The 18,901-nt window shown below is 36.6% G+C and overlaps 1 protein-coding gene across 2 annotated transcripts; it reads left to right on the top strand.

Moving 5' to 3' along the window:
- Nucleotides 1-99: 99 nt before the first annotated feature.
- Nucleotides 100-13,414, top strand: lpcat2 (lysophosphatidylcholine acyltransferase 2). 2 transcript variants are annotated; one of them, XM_051898976.1, is made up of 14 exons: nucleotides 100-749; nucleotides 1,736-1,878; nucleotides 3,733-3,950; nucleotides 4,212-4,324; nucleotides 4,675-4,735; nucleotides 5,553-5,611; nucleotides 5,888-5,922; nucleotides 7,431-7,497; nucleotides 7,711-7,793; nucleotides 7,913-8,038; nucleotides 8,431-8,584; nucleotides 8,821-8,919; nucleotides 9,273-9,414; nucleotides 11,713-13,414. In XM_051898976.1, exons 1-14 carry the CDS (start codon nucleotides 639-641, stop codon nucleotides 11,898-11,900), a joined length of 1,599 nt encoding a protein of 532 aa, XP_051754936.1. In that variant the 5' UTR covers nucleotides 100-638; the 3' UTR covers nucleotides 11,901-13,414. The 2 variants fall into 2 exon arrangements, with proteins under 2 accessions (XP_051754936.1, XP_051754937.1); XM_051898977.1 differs by having other exon boundaries at nucleotides 103-749; nucleotides 7,443-7,497.
- Nucleotides 13,415-18,901: the final 5,487 nt, after the last annotated feature.

Genomic DNA, 18,901 nt, shown 5'->3' with positions numbered 1-18,901 from the left:
ACTGCAGTAGAGCCTTTTAAAGCTGAACTGGTTCATTTAAAAGAATCGACTCAAACGAGTGATTCCTTCTCGTGTCGAGCTTGCTTCCAATTCTAGACCGACGGCAGAAATACTGGACACACGTATTTGCTGGAATATGGTCAAAGAAAATGTTTCTCAGCTCGGTGCACTCCTTCGTTAGATAATGATTTATCAGGAAGATTTTATTATGGCGTGTCTCCCGGTAAAAAAAAGAGTCTAGCGACGCCACTTGTTCAAACGGTTAACCTATAGAGGAAAAACAGCGAGGGCACCTTTAGCCCTAGTGATTACTACAGGGGCTTAATAGGATTATTTCCGTAAGAGCTGGAGTGTGTCTCAAAACCAACTAAACTGCCTATTTAGACAGCATTTTAGGATATTATGCGCATTTTGAGTCAGCTAGTGCATGCACAGAAACTGCTCTGACACCACACTCGTGGGAAGCACAAACTTGCCGAAAAAAGATTTCTATATGGGAGGTAGCTCATTTGATTGTGAAACACATCCGCTGACCGCTAGGGCTCGAGGCAAGGTGGCGTGTCGCGCGTGTGATAAAGAGGAAGCGCGTCTTTCAGCGGTTTGGACACAAGAAGACTGCTCTGCTGTGATGAGTGAAGATGCCTCCGCAGAGAGTGTTCGCGCTGCCCAGACAGCATTCCCTGCTGCTGCCCGCCGTCATCAACCCATTCCTACACGACCTTAATTTAACCAAAGCCGATAAAATCAAAGTGAGTCCATACTCTTAATTTATGACTCGACTGTCAATATTATTCTTCACTGAGGTCATTCAGTTCTTCATCGTATTAATGTATCGACATCTTATTTGATTTGCTTAATATGTTTCCTTTAAGCTACCTTATTTCCTCCTTCCTTCCGTTAGTTTTGACAAGCCTTACCATAACTTGGGGAACAGGGTGGAAAATTGAGAATTTTTAATTTCTAAATGATTGAAAATTTCTATCTTTGCTGTAGAAAGGGTCCAAATGATATTTTTTGGATGTTACAACTGTAAGCAATCTTACAGCTTTTGTAATAAGGGAAAAACATGCAGTAACAAGAGTTATGCACAACATGTGGTAATGTAAATAAGAGAATATTTACATTTCTGAATTTACAGTCATTAAAATTAGTTAATAAAAATGTTTATACTACAATTAATCTGAATATAAATCCAATAGATTATGTTGAAAATTATGGAATTGTATGGTTTAATGGTTGAAAACAATTAAGAAGGTCAAGACCTCTGACATGCTAGGTCAGTTTTTTCTAAACTTTTTTTGTCTCGAAGGCCACCTGTTGTCCAACACAATATTTTAAGCACCCACCCCGCTTATGTGATTAAATATTTTTGGTCTTTCTGCTGTAATTATGACAGATGCTTTTTCCAATTGAATTTTGTGATTCCAGACTTTTAAAGGACTGCAGTACTGTAGAACTCTAATAGCTATATGAGGAGGGCAGGGGGAGTTTAGTTTACGTCTTGAATTGATGGGTTTTATTTAGCATTAGTTATTTAAGAGTTTGTTTTATACATTAATTCTTTTTTCTCTTAAACCAATTACATCACAGTGTTGCTCTTAAAAAGGTCTTATAGAAACATCTGTGAGTTTGAATCGCTGCAGATGCCTTGAATAGAAACATAGAAAGTCATTTGCATTGTGTAGATTTATTTGATGTGATTGTGTCTAGTTTTTTCTCTTATGTCTGTGTTTAGTGTTTTCTTCTAGGAATCATCCTTGTGCCGCTCCGTGCCATTTTCTTGCTTCTCGTTATAATGGTCATGTGGCCGGTTTCTGTCATGATTACATTCAGACAGTCTCTGAAAGGAGCGGTGGAGCCAATGACTGGCTGGAGAAGGTAAACGCCACACCTTGTACACTCATGTTGCACACAGAGACACCACCTCCTACATTTCAACACCAGATTAAAATGCACCTTTTTTTTTTTTTTTTTTTAGGTTACAGCTTGTTTAAACCATAATAAAACACTTATACTATTGGCCTGCTGACTAAACCTGACAGCACAGTGCCTTAAATCTTAACCATACAGATAACACAACCTCCAATTTTTTTGATTTTGTATTAGTTCCTCATTTGTATCTTTTGCTACAGGCTAAGGGATTGTTAAATGTGAGTTAATATTAATTTGTTAGGTCTTGTGTGCATGGGAGTCTGTGTATTAAGTGTGTTTTGCTTCCTCTGCATTAATAATAGAAGTGTGCGTCAGTGATGTGAAATTTGTGGTTTGCATATCAGCCGTTGCAAATATGTTGTGCATTACAGAGCCCTTCCAGTCTGTTTAATTCATGCTTCTCTGTCAAACAGGCCATGTGGTTTCTTGAGAAATGGATCATTTTGTGTCTCGTTTTTCCTCGTACTGACCACACTGATCAGATTAATTAAGTCTTAGCGAAGGAGGCTGCACGGCTGTTGGAGGGATGTGGTTATTATCTTAACTGATGCAACAACATGCTGATCTGACACACGATGAGCACACCATGTCAAAGCCGTTAAAGCAAGCTTTTTGAGCTTGTGTGTATGTGTCAGTATGTTTGATAAATCGAAGTCATTACCCAGTAGGGGTGCAACGGTTCAGATTACTCACGGTTCGGTTTGTATCACGGTTTTAGGGTCTCGGTTTCGGTACGGTTCGGTATGTGCTATGTTCAGGGAAAATAGGACAACTGTCAAATAAAAATAAAGATAATAAAAACATAATCTAACTACAACCAACAGTACAAATAAATACAATAGAGCAAATATTTAAATAAAATAAACAGTGCTTTTCAGGTCTCTAACTGTAGTTTTCAGGTACAGAAAATAATAAATATAAAATAACACTGCATATTATCTTCACTGTATAAATTAAATAAAGATTATTCATTATTGAAGTTACAAAAGATATTCAGTCAAGAGAAGTGAGTGATTTCTTTGTCATTTGTTGTTTAACATTAAAAACACAGACAGTAGTAATAGGCTTCTTTCTCTTAGCCTACTGTTATACATGCGTTGTCTTTCTCGACCATTATACGTTCACTTAAGACATAACCAACTATGTTTGCTAGGATACTCGCCAAGACGGGCATGTTGACATAAATTTTGTATGAATTTGTCCGTTTAAGTGCACTTGAAAGAGAACTCGGTATTTGCGCGCTGTCTGAGATAAGCGTGTGCGTGCTTCGGATGAGCGCACACACAAATCTTCTCATAGCGCGCACGAGTTCTCTTTCGCGTCTTGCTCTTGAATGTTTAAATTAGCAAGGCTTAAATGAGTTTAGTTTAAACACAGATAGCAACTTGTGCTGTCCAGGTCTCACCTGCGTTCGCGTGCTTTCAACACCCGGTTGATGACGGCTTTAGTGACTGGTCATAGAGCATACGGCACTCGCATTGAACAAAGTTTTTACAAAGAGTGACTGTTTGTCCACGCTTTTTGATCATCACTGTTGTAACGTATTGGGAATCCAGAATGCGTATTCATCGACTGAAACATACATTATCTGAACTCTGTCTGTTTTCCACGTTGCTATTTTCCACAAACCATATTAGCCTATAGATGTGTCGTCATTCGAGATGAACCGCGGTGCAAGTGCGTGCCGAACCGTAAGTGGAGAACGGTACGGTTCGATTGTTTTACCGAGAATCGTTGCCACCCCTATTACCCAGTATAATTCCTCATGTTTTGTGTGCTTGTATATGTGTTTGTGGGCAGGTTCTTGCACAAAAGGGTGATGACCTTTCTAGGCCGGATGTATTTTTTCGGGATGGGTTTCAGGGTGGTGGTGAAGGGGAAGCAGGCTAGCTGTGTAGAGGCCCCCATTTTAGCTGTGGCCCCTCACTCTTCTTTCTTTGATGCCATCGCCTGTATTGAAGCTGGTCTGCCCTCTACCGTATCCCGCTCAGAGTCCCTGGAAGCACCAATCTTTGGCAGTAAGCATTGTGGTTATTTACTTCAATATTGGTCTATAGAAAAAGAAACACAAAAAGCAAATGAAATGCCATAACATTTTGATAACGTTCTCCAGTAGCTTTTGAATATGGACACATTGTTGATCAGTTTGGTATTACTGCAAAATTGTGAATTACTGCTAATATCCCAGAAAACAAATCAGAAAATCAAACCTAAATGTGTCATTGAGTGGCCACCACTTATTGCTTAATTTTTTTAAAAATTATTTTTATGTTTCCCAGGGTTTTTGCGCTGTGTGCAGCCAGTGCTTGTTTCACGCAAAGATCCAGACTCTCGTAGAAACACTATACTTGAGATTGAGCGGAGAGCAAAGTCAGGAGGACACTGGCCACAGGTGAGCGCCTCCACTCCTATTTTATTTTATCGTGTGACATTAAAATGGTCAAAAATAAAACACATTTTAAAAACGTTTAAAATTGAATTTCACAATGTGAAACCAAGTTAAGTGTGTTCCATCTTTTGAAAGCAGGAAATTACTCTTAGACCCATACTTCCTCAAATGCAGAATATCCTGTTCCTAAACAATGGCCTGTGTCAACATTGTGGATTTTACAACATGGTTTCATCAATTTTCCCAATTTTATTATTGAGAAGTTTCTTTGTTTGTTTGTTTGTTTGTTGTTTGTTTTTTGTCTAACAAACCGGCACCACTGAAAATAATCCTGGTGTTAATTTCTTTTTTAGGTGCTCATTTTTCCTGAAGGAACATGTACAAACAGATCATGTCTCATTACCTTCAAACAAGGTTAGCAGATTGTGTTTATTTTTGTTTGTTTGTTATATAGAAAGGTTAATTATGATATTGGACAACATAATAATGCAGAATTAATATTAAGATCCAGTTAAGATGTTACAGATACAGTATACTGTAGCAAAAGTCCGTAACTCGGTAGATAATGAAAGTTGTGTATGAACTGGACCATATGAAAATCTTCTTGTCTGTTACTAGTAAACTAATTTACCTAATGCAAATGTATACAAGTAAAAGGGAAGATAAACTATCATGGAATTAGGGGTTTCCAGTGCCGACAGTTTGTTTTGGTGTACTAAAGAAACTAGAATGATGTCTGCTTAGGCCAGCAAAACCAGCAGCACATAAAAGAGAGTGAGCGTTGTCTATGAATAGGTATTATCCACACGCCAAGATTTTATCCATTTGAGTCTGTGACATTTATTTAAATATATTTCAAAAACAAAATCTGTTTGTAGTAGGCTTGTTAAGTTAGCTGATCAGAGTGAGATTTATTGTTGTAATATGTAATACCTTTAGGTTTTATCTACATTCAGGTCATATAATTTGGACAGTGTTTGCTTCATTGATAATCATTGATTGTCCATTTGAGAATCAGTCAAATAGCTGTGACCTGAAACGTAGCACATGGTGTGATCAATAGTGTCAGACAGGGATTTAACTTCATTCTGAAATATATTTCTCCATAAAGAAAACAGATAGGATAGTGGTACTGAGCAGTTTTCAGGAGGTATGAATGTAGCTAAAAGGACAAAAAGAACAAAGAGAATGAATGACAGGTGCTTATTTGCTGCTCTCTTTACCTCCATAGGTGCCTTTGTCCCAGGGGTCCCAGTACAGCCTGTCCTTATCAGATACCCAAATAAGTTGGTCAGTATAAATTCAACAGAAGTCTTGTTTTCATGATGCAATGGAGTAACAAAATAACATATGTAAAGTACAAATCCATAAATAACCATAATAACCAAGTAGAGAGGACTTTAGTAGACCAAACATAAAATAGCATGCATTAGGCCACCTGGCAAAATTACATGCAGTGGCTAAAGGCTCTCTATGTCTGTCAGTTGTGCTCAAGCTGTAATGGGTTCATGCCTTTTAAAGTTTTTATTTTAAAATTCTTACTTTGTATTTTTTTAATACTTACAGGACACAGTCACATGGACATGGCAGGGTCCAAAATCGTAAGTAATATTAAACATAAACAAAGCCAAAAGCATTTACAGTATCTCACAAAAGTGAGTACACCCCTCACATTTCAGCAACCATTTTATGATGTTCTCAAGCGACAATACTATAGAAATGAAAATTGTATATACTTTAGAGTAGTCAATGTGCAGCTTGTATAGCAGTACAGATTTACTGTCCTCTGAAAATAACTCAACATACAGCCATTATTGTCTAAATAACTGGCAACAAAAGTGAGTACACTTTAGGTGAACATGTCAAAACTGTGTCCAAAGTGTTAATATTTTGTGTGAGCACCATTGTTATTTAGCACTGCCTTAATCCTCCTGGGCATGGAATTCACCAGAGCTTCACAGGTTGTTGCTGGGATCCTCTTCCACTTCTCCATAATGACATCACGGAGCTGCTGGACGTTAGACACATGGCGCTTCTCCACCTTCTGCTTGAGGATGCCCCAGTAGGGTTCAGGTCTGGAGATATACTTGGCCATTCCATCACCTTCAGCTTCCTTAGCAAGGCAGTTGTCATCTTGGCGGTGTGTTTGGGGTCATTATCATGCCGTTCAGCCCAGTTTCTGAAGGGAGGACATCATGCTCTGCTTCAGAATGTCACAGTACATGTTGGAATCCATGTTTCCTTCAATGAAGTGTAGCTCCCCAGTACCAGCAGCAATCATGCAGCGCCAAACCATGATGCTACCACCACCATGCTTGACTGCAGGCAAGACACAATTTTCTTGGTACTCCTCACCAGGGCATCGCCACACATGCTGGACACCATCTGAGAGAATTGTACTCAAAGCACCAAATTTTAACTGCTCTAATACAAGATACACACATTTGTATGGTCCTGTCAAGCAGACAAAAACATGAACATGATGAATAGGACATGTGGCTTTGCATGGTTAAACGACATACAACTGTTATCACTTAGGCTGTACTCACTTTTGTTACCAGCTATTTTGACAATAATGGCTGTATGTTAAGTTATTTTCAGAGGATAGTAAATCTATACTGCTATACAAGCAGCACATTGACTACTCTAAAATATATCCAAGTTTCATTTCTATACTATTGTCCCTTGAGAAGATATACTAAAATGGTTGCTGAAATGTCAGGGGTGTACTCACTTTTGTGAGATACTGTATACAACTGACAAAATGCTTCTTCAGTTAGGCCTTTTCCAATCACTGTTACAACAAAAAAGTGATCAGAATTCAGATTCAAATGCCAGGATTACGTATATAATGCTGCAAGAAACACTCTGGTGAGCCAAAAAGGATGTTTCATTAGTTTATTGGCATGTAAGATAAGAGAAAAATAGAGCTAAATGTCATAATCAAATAAAAAAGGATGACTAAATTGCTATCTTCCTCCACTCTGCAGTCTTGTAGATCACTTTCTTAGATAAGCTTGGTCTTGAGACCCTTTTTGCACAGTCATGCATACTTTATATAAAGAGCAATGCTTCCTGAAATGCTGTTGGTTTGGTGTCTCACCACCAGTTCCTGTTTTAGGGCCAGATTACTGCTGCTCACACTCTGCCAGCTCTATACTACAGTGGAGGTCGAGGTCTGTAAGAAATATTTGCATATTTAAAGATAATATTCTCTGCTTTTTGCACCTTTGATGTAGAAACATGTCAAAAGAGCATCATAAAGCTGTGGAGAACAATGATGATAAAACAAATGACTTAATGAACTTAATTTCACATTTAGCTAATCTTCAAAAATCTTATATAGTTACAAATTATTTCAGTGAATATATGTATTGTGTCTGTTTTAGTTTCTGCCCCCTCAAGTTCCTACTGAGATGGAGAAAAAATGTCCTACCAAGTTTGCTCAGTCAGTGAGATCTGTCATGGCTATGTAAGCTATTTATTCTTCCATGTCTTTATAAGATTTTATTTGGTGGACATTTACAATGTGTGTATAATTCAATATTTCACTCTTAAGAATTGTATTGCAATTTCTGACTCTGTTACTAGGTCCCTAGGCCTGCCGGTCACGGACCACACTTATGAAGATTGTCGTCTGATGATTGCAGCTGGAGAACTGACACTGCCTATGGAGGCAGGTCTCGTGGAGTTTACCAAGATCAGCAGGAAATTGGAGTATGACTATTATTATAAAAATATAAAATAAGTGCATAACCTTGTTATCATTAAATATTGTGATACTCGTAGCCCAAATTACTACACAAAATGAAAAAAAAAAAAAAAAAAGTCATTTAAAGTCACCATGAAATTCTTGTTCTTTTATGGAAGATTGCAGTATTTATTATAAAATGAATTCAAATTCAAAACTCGTGTGCCATCATAATCTTTTTATCAAAAAACTTCACGTCACTCACATGAGATAACAGCAATAGCAAACCACAACCATCCAATCAAGTCTTGTCCGTTTCACTTGGATATACATCACAATAGGAATAAAAAGACTATCGCAGCTTTTGTTTTATACCAACTTTAAGCTTGAAATCTCTGTTTCTCTGTTGTAAATTCAGATTAAAATGGGATAACGTGAAGAAGGAACTGGAGAGTTTTGCCAACATAGCCTGTTCTTGCAAAGGTGGGAGGATCACAGTTGAAGAGTTTGCCAGCTTCCTCAAACTACCTCTCAGCCCAGTTCTACATGAGCTCTTCGCTCTGTTTGACAGGGTGAGTGTGTCCATAACTAACCATGTGGAATAAGATATGGAAAAGAGCCCCACTAAGATACAAAAAATAAGCTGAATGTATGAAATACTCTGTTATCTGCTTTAAAATCTACTCTATTTTCAGTCCACAGCCAATATAAATCTCTGGGACTGGATGACTCAAACAGCATTATATTTTATTCACAGTGTGGCCTATATAAAGCAGATAAAGCATATGTTTTCTGTGTCTCTTTGTAGAATGGGGATGGCACCATTGATTTCAGAGAGTATGTCATTGGTGTCACAGTTCTGTGCCGACCAGCTAATAATGAGGAAATCATTCAGACTGCTTTTAAGGTAATGATATCACAGATTGCACTGATGCTATTATGAGAAGACAATTGCAAACCATAAATTCTCAAACTACTGTATGATTGTAAAAAGATAAAATGAAGATTTAATCTGGTAAATAGTTAAAGAAGACATTGTAATGTGGTTATGAATGTAAGCCATACAAGCACTGTTGGGTCAGTGGTTGTTAGTACCTCGAGGTGGCTTTCAAAAATCTCTAACTACTTGACAAAAAGAAACAAGTCAGCAGCAGAGCATATGGATGGATTACTCTCATTTGATTTGTTGTCAAAATTGGTTCATGTATATGTATAAAATGAGGTAGATTGTCCAGTTGTGTCTGTGAACTCTTTCTGTAGCTGTTTGACATCGATGAGGACAACTGTATCACACAAGAGGAGTTTAGCAGTTTGATACGTTCTGCTCTTGGAGTGTGTGATCTTGACGTCAACGGCCTCTTCACAGAAATCGACGCAGATGGATCAGGACACATAACTTATGGTCTGTATGCCAACTGTATAGCAGCTACCTCAGTGAGATAAGACTGTCAGGCATGTTAGAAATGCTATAATTCAGAGAATACTTTTTTTTTTTTTTCTATGAAATTTAGCAAACAAATAACTTACCATTAACAAATACATTACCATTACCAAGCTAGTTCCATTTTCGGTTATATAGTCTGTGGTCAAATGCTTTTCAACATGCCATTTAGTATTTTCATAATCATATCTGTATATAGACACAGGCACTGTGCCAGTGGTTGTCTTGTTTGGCAAATTAGATTGGGTGATGAGATGAGAAAGTTGTGAAACCACATCTATGATTGTAAGACTAAACTGAACTGAAATTCAAACACAGGCCTGACACTGGCAATGTTAACTTTGGGTGCCAGTTTAGGGTGTGTTAAGTTAAATGCTCATTTCTGAATTGCATTGTAGTAACATCATCTTTAATAAACAACCCCCCGGTTTCAGAGACAAGGCTTAAGCTAGTCCTAGACTAAAATGCATGTTTGAGCTATTTTAACTGAAAGCAACTTGCACTGACATATCTTAAAATATGTCAGTGCCATTGTTTTGTCTCAAGATGCACACCAGTAATGTTTTTTTTTTTTTTTTTTTTTTTCTAGGGTACGTTTATAAAAGCTACTTAAATGCCTTAATTGAACTAATGCCTAATCCTAGCTTAGTCTAAGCCCTGTCTGTGAAACCGGGCCTTGATCTTATTGATTTAAAAATATATTGAGGCATAATTCTTCCAATGAACATTTAAATACCACTGATCAATGAGTACTTCACAAAAACTATTGGCAAATTAGATTGAGTGATGATATTACAGATATTAGAGTAGTATTTTTCCATGAAGCTGCTTTTTTAAAAAAAAATGGATTTAACTTGATTTATGGGTCAATGATGTGACGCTAATTTTTTTTGTGTCCATATGGTTTAAATAAATTTAAATGATTGCAAAATAGGATGATTGCAAAAATGTGGTTTAACCGTGAAAACTTAATACCAAATAATTGATCTTGTTTAAAAAAAAAAAAAAATCCAAATAATAGGTTAGTTTATATTACATCTTTAATCAGCACCATAAACTTGGGATATTTGACTAAATTATCCTCTAACAGAAAGGCTTATAATGAGTCAAATGATGTAACCGGTTACACCACTTGACATTTCAATTTAAAATCAAATTTTACAGGCATTATCATGGACACCTATGTAAGCACATGGCCTTGATGGGAATATTTCTAAAAGTTAATACTCATGTCACATGGTCTTCTTTCTTAATTTTAACAAAATGTCTCCTTAAATAGTGGTTACACAACGTTGACACTCCAGGAATTTTACATGACTCACATGATTCCCCAAATTAATTATAATATCTAGAACAATGGTGTTCCATTTACATTTATTTACTGAGAATTATTATTGAGATTTTATTTATTATGAATTTCACTTTTTTTTTTTTAAACAAGATCAGTTATTTGGTACAAAATTTTTACGGTTACACCACATTGACATTTTTGCAATTATCCTCTAAATATTCTTCAAAATGAATAAAAAAAACTGAAATTTTAGACTTGGTCCCAAAAAAAAAAAAAAAAAGGGAAATATGCAAGTAATTTGGAATTTTATTTTGAAATTTTTAATAGTACAGAGATCTTTTCATGTCAAGGTTCTTGATTTTAACTTGTCTGAAGTAAACCTTGACTTTGTTGTATTTGTTTAATGCATTCAGCAAGCAAGAACTAGCAGATTACTGAATGCTGTGTTATTGCAGTAAATGTTTAATAGTCCAACAAAAGTTTCCACGGTAATTTAAGGTAATTAAAGAATATCACCCAGAGGCCCAGGCTTTTTTCTGCACATTAAAGCATCATGGTCAGCAGCACATGATTCCATGCTGTGTATGTGAACGCCTTGGAAAATATCTGTGTGCAATCTAGAACAGTTTCAAGTGAAGGCTTGTGGTTATTTGTGTAATCTATAAATCAAGGTTGAAACATATCCAAACGATGACTGGTTGCCTTTTGAAATGTGGAGTCATTTTTGTATTACTTGCAGGGAGTTGATTTCAGGCCATCAGCTGCATTTATTGGATAGTAACCTACTCAAGTGTCCAAAATAAAATGAATATGTCTTTAAGGCTTGTTTTTACCCAGCGCCTTATGTGAATATGCTATTTAACATACATAATTTCATTACTGCCCGTTAGTTACCTCACTTGAGTAGTTCGGTTTCCTTTTGAGTAAACACATTTGTAGTAACTTTCCGATCTCGTTTTCTCTCTCAGATGAGTTTCGTTCCTTCGCTCTCACACACCCGGAGTATGCCAAGCTCTTCACCACCTACATCGAGCTACAGCGTTACCAGGGTCTCCAAGGTGGGGAGCCAGACTGTGACGCCTCTTTGTCTTACTTCTGTTCTGCTTCTCATGATGAAGACCAAGAGGATAGTACCTCTGATAAGAAAGATGACTGACACAGTTGAAGAAGCATGCAGCTATGAGGTTCATACTTTGCCATGCCATTTGAACACTTGCCTTATACTTGGGTGGAGTGTTTTTGTACACAAGCATATGCCCTATCAGCAAATTTGGTTTTTCGTTTACACAAGGTATTTCATAAACTATTCAATGATTTATTTAAAGGCATTCAGAACAATGTTTACAGCATGTTAAAATGTATAATCAAGCTAAAACACTTCTTAATCTGTTGTAGCTTAAAAAAAAAGTTTATTATTCTTCACCTTTCAGCTTTTAGACATGAAGCTTGTAGTCCCAACTCAGTTTTTCATTCATTTCAATGAAGTCTAAATAATAATTGTTATTTGCTTAAATCTAATTGAGGAAAAAAAAAAAAAAAAAAGTAATTTTATGATTAAATTCATGGAGATCATGTACTTATACACAGGTCTCACTTTATGGAAAATGGATATTTTTTTAGAATTAATATATTGTAAAAGAGTTTCTTATACAAATACAAAGTTTATTTTATTTTAATTTTCTTTTCTTTTCTCTCTGCTCAGGGACTTCTGAGTTTTAATCAAAGGTTTTGCTTTGCATCTTGTTTTTATTTGCATTCCCATTGAGGGGAAATGTTGCTGAGTTAGCATTCTGTCCCTGCTGCTTGTTCAGACTAATACTCTGTTGCATCCACTGAAAATAGGCCAATTTGTGAGCAAACAGGCAACACAACACTCCCACAGTAGCGCACACCAGAGGGCTTGGTTCCAAATTATCCCACTGCAGTGGTATTTATTTAGCAATGCAGGTTGCAATTATGATTTTGTTAACACAGCAAAGTTAGCTTTTTGCCATTAAAAAATCCTTTGAATTTTAACTAGTATTTGTTGTCCCTTTTATGTTTGAGTGCATGAAAACTTGTTAGAAGAGTTTGTACACTCTTGTGAATTATCAGGACATATGGAAGAAAAACTGCTGATTAACAAATACTTTTTATACTGAAAATATCCACTAGGTGACAGCAACTCCCAGTATATAAGCGGATCCTCTGCATAAATCGTTCCTGGTTTCTAAAGAAATCAATCCAAATCTTCAGTGAATGTGCAAACACTGTAAATGTGCATCCATAATAGTGGATATAGTCCTGCTTTTATGCCAATAAGAGTGTGGATACAAGTTTCTGGATGCATGTGTGCAAAATGTAAAATTAGAAATTCCCTTTGTTACTTCTGTATGGTCACAAGTGATTATAAAATATCACTTAACATTAGGAGTGTAACGATACTTATGTCACGATTCGATACATGTCACGATTCGATACATATCACGATACTGAACTCACAATGCAATATTATTGTGATACTCCAAGACATATGGTAAAAGGTTAACAAAAAATGTACTGTTGATTAAAATGCTAAATTTGGTATTACATTGGGGGTGGGAATGAATAGGCTTGGACTTTGTACTGGTAACCCAATGCACTGGACAATTGTGACACCAGAATAAAAATATTCATGATTCTGAAGCTGAATATACAGAATTATTTTTGACGAATATGCTTGCACTCTATCACTGACTATATATATTTAAAATAATGTAGGCCACTTTTTACTGATAACAAGATATTTGGCATTATCAGGACCCACAAATATTCCCCCATTGCATTATTATACGTTATATTCCACATTATATATAGTAGTTTAATAGTTATAGTAGTTATAGTACTGACACTAAAACTCTGTAAACTTGAATTTTTTTGTCACACAGTAATTTTAGTTTTGGGTGAACTATACACAATACATATTGTCACTATGTGATAATGTTCATCTTAGGTAGCTCCTTCAAAGGTATATTGAGTAAAACAGCAATATTTAACAAAGCACATACAAAAGATCTGGAGCAGATGCGATGCAACCTGTTTTTCAGAATACAGAAGTTTGTTGTGCATAACCCATATTGAGGGGGTGTAGTGGCTAAAAAGCAGGGCTACTAAACTCAGTTCCTGGAGGGCCACAATCCTGCATAGTTTAAATTAAATGCACCTGATCCAGCTAATCAAGTCCTTTAATGTTATTTGAGAACTACAGGTATGTGTGTTGGAGCAGGGTTAGAACTAAACTCTGCAGGACTGTGGCCCTCCTGGAGGTGAGTTTGGCACCCTTGCTGTAAAAGGTCTATTTGCCATTTTAAATTTCCATCAAAATGACAAGTGAGACACCCTGGCTGCATCCAAAATCTTAGGCAGTTGACTTGGTGCCTCTCTGCCCTATTGGGCAATGACTTCACAGGCATCGTTTGCATATGAATGTACCTCCCAAAACTGATTTCAGACAGGCAGCATAACATTCTAATGATCTTCAACAAAATAGAGAGATCTTTGGTGACCACTAACCACAACTTTCAGGCACCATTTTTTTTTTTTTAGCTCAACTGTCATTGAGTCGAGTGTGCAGAAAAGTGGGATATCGTAGGCAGTGAAGAATACATCTATTCTGCCTTCAAATATCAATCAGATGAAGATATATCAGTGGAAAGAATGTGACACAACCATAGAATTTGGACATGCATTTTTACCTTCATAACTGCCTGCGGAGGCAGCATTTTTCCAGCTTTCGGACACAGCCCGTATTTACATTTATACATTTAGCAGACGTTCATCCAAAGCGAACAAAAGCAATTTGTCAAGGAGCCAACAATATTTGTAATACACAATGCCAGATTTATTTGACAACTAGATTAGGAAGCAAGCTAGAGACGATGAGAAATGCAGAGAAGAACAGTTTTTGTTTTGTGTAAGTGCATTGTTTTAAGGGTGTGGGGTATGTCTTCAGCTGCTTCTTAAAAAATAATGATGGTCTCTGGTGTTCGGGTCAAGGAAAATATTGTTCCGTCAGAGAGGGTGAAAGTTTTGGACCGTGACTTTTTGCCTTGTGAAGGAACAAGAAGACGTTGCTCATTCAGTGAACATAGCTGGCGGGAGGGATCATACACATGTAGCTATTTCCTCATGGACTTCATAGGCTCATGTATGTGGCGGCCATTACAAGTCCATCAGAGCGCCATTTGGAACAGGGCCTGAGGGAGTACATTGGTTCGTCCTAATGCAAAAACACAGTAAATAAAAACGCAATGCCTTTTCATCAGCATAAGACGAAATAACTGTATGTTTTGAATATTATAAAGAAGGTTGTTAAATATGTTCAGCATTAAGTGGTTTCTATAATGTACGTCTGTTGTGCTGAGCTGCAGTATATCAAAACCAAGTCAGTCAGTAAACGTACTCAGCGAGTGACTTACAGAGTGCTTTTGTCGATATAATATCATCAGAGGGCAGATCAGGGACAATGATGTCTTATGAGAAGTTAATGTTCTCTCTCTTTCTCTCTCTCTCTCGTCTGATACAGCAGGATGAAGGATGGAATTGCACTCACTTCATTAAAGTCCTGCTGCTCCACACACTGTGATAACCAGCTGTGATTTCCACCGTCAATTTGTTTTAACCTTTTCAAACATGAGGGGGGCATTTCATTTTAATCACAATTGATGAGATTGCATGGAATCAATTAAGTCACATTGTTGTTACTGTTTCTCTCTCTTTCTCTCTCTCCTTTCTCTTTCATGCTTTCCCTTTCTCCCTTATTTTGCTCACAATATTGCAGCATTCATTTTTATTTCAGCCTGAGGTGAGTCTGCCTAGTCAAATTGTGGGCAATCAGCCCAAGTAATCAGGTTTTATTTGCACAACACCAAACAAGAGTTAGCTGTGGCTGGGAGGTCTGTGCTGAAACAGATGAGGGGGCTGATCAGGGGCTCATCTGAAAAGGTCAGTGCCGACAGGCTAAATGCTCATTGACGGGTTGCAAAATAGCTGCAAACCAGAAGCCCTTCACTCCCATTGCATGTGTAGACAATACAGCAAATAATTTTCTCTTAGAAGGAAATGTGTTGCATACTTCTATTTTCCTTTTCTTCTCTCTCCCCTAGACTTTAACTTTAATTTACCTTGTCAGAATGTCAGAATATGGCTTTCAGTCATTGTGTTTTATTGTTTTAATTTCTCTCTCTCTCTCTCTCTCTGTTCAAATACTCATGCCCACAAAGCAGGAGGTGGTCCTGACCTTGGCAATACGCAGTTCCTCTCAGTAAGAGCACATATAAACCATGCATTATCCTTGTGCAAACCGCTGGATGAAATCATGCTAATGTACTCAACTCTCTATCAGGACAAGCAAAGCACAACATTCAATTTCATGCATATCATCACCACACCTGCTCTTGTTTTTTGCCTGATGTATTGTTTAGAAAACGATGATGTAATGTAGTGCCTGTAGATGCCTTGTGACTAGTTAAACTGAGTCATTATTAATTAATACCACTGCTAAAAAGTTTGGGTTCTGAGAAGACTATGTTCACCAAGGCTGCATTTATTTGATCACAAGTAGAGTAAAAACAGTAATATTGTGATTTTATTGTATATTATCGTAATGTATTGATATTGATGTGATATTTATTGTTTTTTTTATGCAGGTTGAAAACAGTTGCTGCTTAATATTTTTGTGGAGACCGTGATACATTATATATCACAATTCTTTTATAAACAGAAAGCTCAGAAGAATTATGTACTGTACTTTAATAGAAATATGTACTGTATATAGTTGAGATTTTAGACTACATTATGAGTCACACTGTGACAGGAATAACATTATTGATGATATGCAACAAATTTAATTCCAATTTAGTTTTGATAATGAGGAAATTAGAAGGACATTCTTTACTTTTAATATGTATAACTAATGACAGTTGTTACATATAGATCAATGGTAACACTTTATTTTAAGGTCTTTTAACTAGTTGCTTATTAGCATGCATATTACTAGAATATTGGCTGTTTATTAGTACTTATTAAGCACATATTAATGCCTTATTCTGCATGACCTTATTCTACATTCCTAATCCTACCCAATACCTAAACTTAACAACTACCTTAGTAATTATTAATAAGCGGTAAATTAGAAGTTTATTAAGTGAAAACTGTGTGTGTTCCCGATACTGAAGTGTTACCAGTTCGGGTAATATTGATGTTAGTTAAATTGAAAGCTGCATGCTGCTGGGTTTTGTAGGCGAGATTTTGGGTTCACTGTTCATTCTGCCCAAAACTATTATTGGAAAAAAAAAAAAAAGATTACTCTTAACTTAAGTGTTTTGCTGAAAAGTAGGTTTCCAACTGTCAACAAGTCTGGAAACTGATAAACATTTGTAATTATAGACCTTTAATGTGAAAGAATGTAACGTTCATCAACATTGGGATCAACACTGATCTCATGCTGATATACACAGAAGAGTGACGTTGAGTCAGGGTAGATTTAACCAACATTACGTGATGGAGTGGTGGTTTCCCGGTAATGTAGGAATTATTCGTCAGACTCTATGGCTGCATGACTGGCATGCACAACACTCTTTGCTATGGGATTTCATAAATAAGGACTCTGTTTAACATTCTGTTACAAACCTTAATTTCAATCTGACTATATGATTAGTAAGGATTAAAATGCCAATGACTCCTTTTAAATCATACTATACTGTATTTCCTTAGCAAAATCAAAATGACTAAATTTTTTCATTTTATAAACTATTCTCTCTCAGCAAATGTGAATATGCGTTTAATGGTTAATATATGCTTTGTAAAACATTGCAGATTATGTGTATTGATCCAAGATTATATCCGAACTACATGTAAATACAATAATTAGCAAACGAAAAGGGCAAAACTGATCCTAGCTGATCAGTCTTGTCCTGAATGACACACATGACCTCATATTTGTGATATTGATCTGTCACAGAACTGGGAACAGCATAATTAGGGGATTTCAAGAATACTAATGTCTTGACATCAAGGTCCTTATCTGGTGCAATAAGTGACATTTTGGCACTGTCAGTCAATCTGGATTGGGGTTCATCTAAATGAAATGTGCATTTTACCCAGAACTGGAGTATAGCGTTACTATACAAAATCCATTCTAGGAATTTAGTGGGTCTGAATGATAGGTAACTCTGTTTGTAATTCTTGTTTTGAGGTTTTACAGTCTATGTGAGACTGGTAGGTCAGAGGTCAAGGATTGTGTTTATAACATGATTGACTTGTTATAAAATGCCTTGAGGCTCATATACCAGGTAATACCAGTGTTTACTCCTGTCAAAAGGAGACTAATTGCAATATCGATGCATGTTATGCAAATATCCATCATGCTTCAAGGAAAGGTTGCTTTGCTCTAAAGGTGACCTTCTTTAGCATCACCCTTTCCCACAAGTATGGCAACATCCTGAAATAGAAATTAGAGATTCCAGCTCCTTTGGAGGAAGTATGTGTGTTAAGGAACAAATAAATCAGCCTCTAAAACCCTGTTTCTTACTTTTATTATCTAATCTGAACCAGAATATGTACAAAACTGCACAAAAACAGGCCTGTAAAGGTTTCATAAAAGAAACGCTGGATAGCTTTAAGGGGACATTCATTGACTTTAATGGGATGAACTGATTGCCCATATCTAATAGAAATCATCGCCTTTGGCTAAAGCGGGTGTGGAATTAGATTACACGTGGAACACAATGCTTTTACTGCTTCTTAGAAAACAACTAATTGAATCTATGTAGAAGAAGAGAGAAGAAACAGGCAACTCAAGGGAGGAATAAAAACAGACTTTAAAAAACTGTAGTAGTGATGGGAGATGGATCAAACAGTTGTAATTCATTTATTTTTCTTGACAAATTACTCAGGGTGTAAATTAAGAGATGGATTTGGGGGGATTTGACCTTACTATTGTAGGGGGAAGTGAGCAGTATTTTCTAAACATGTTTAAAGGCATGCACACCTAAATAAGATGATGATTTATAGAACTTAAATCTGTTGTATTTTACATGGAGCAGATCGCCACATGGGGGCCCACATGTTGACATTATATATTGCCAGATGAATAGGCCTACTACGTACTTTTTCTTAGTTTCTCCCAATGCAGCGCCT

This window comes from Ctenopharyngodon idella, chromosome 7 (assembly GCF_019924925.1).
Source record: "Ctenopharyngodon idella isolate HZGC_01 chromosome 7, HZGC01, whole genome shotgun sequence".
In the NCBI taxonomy this organism is placed as follows: Eukaryota; Metazoa; Chordata; class Actinopteri; order Cypriniformes; family Xenocyprididae; genus Ctenopharyngodon; species Ctenopharyngodon idella.
Note: the sequence above shows the minus strand (reverse complement) of the source record. Positions and strands in the feature narration are given on the sequence as shown.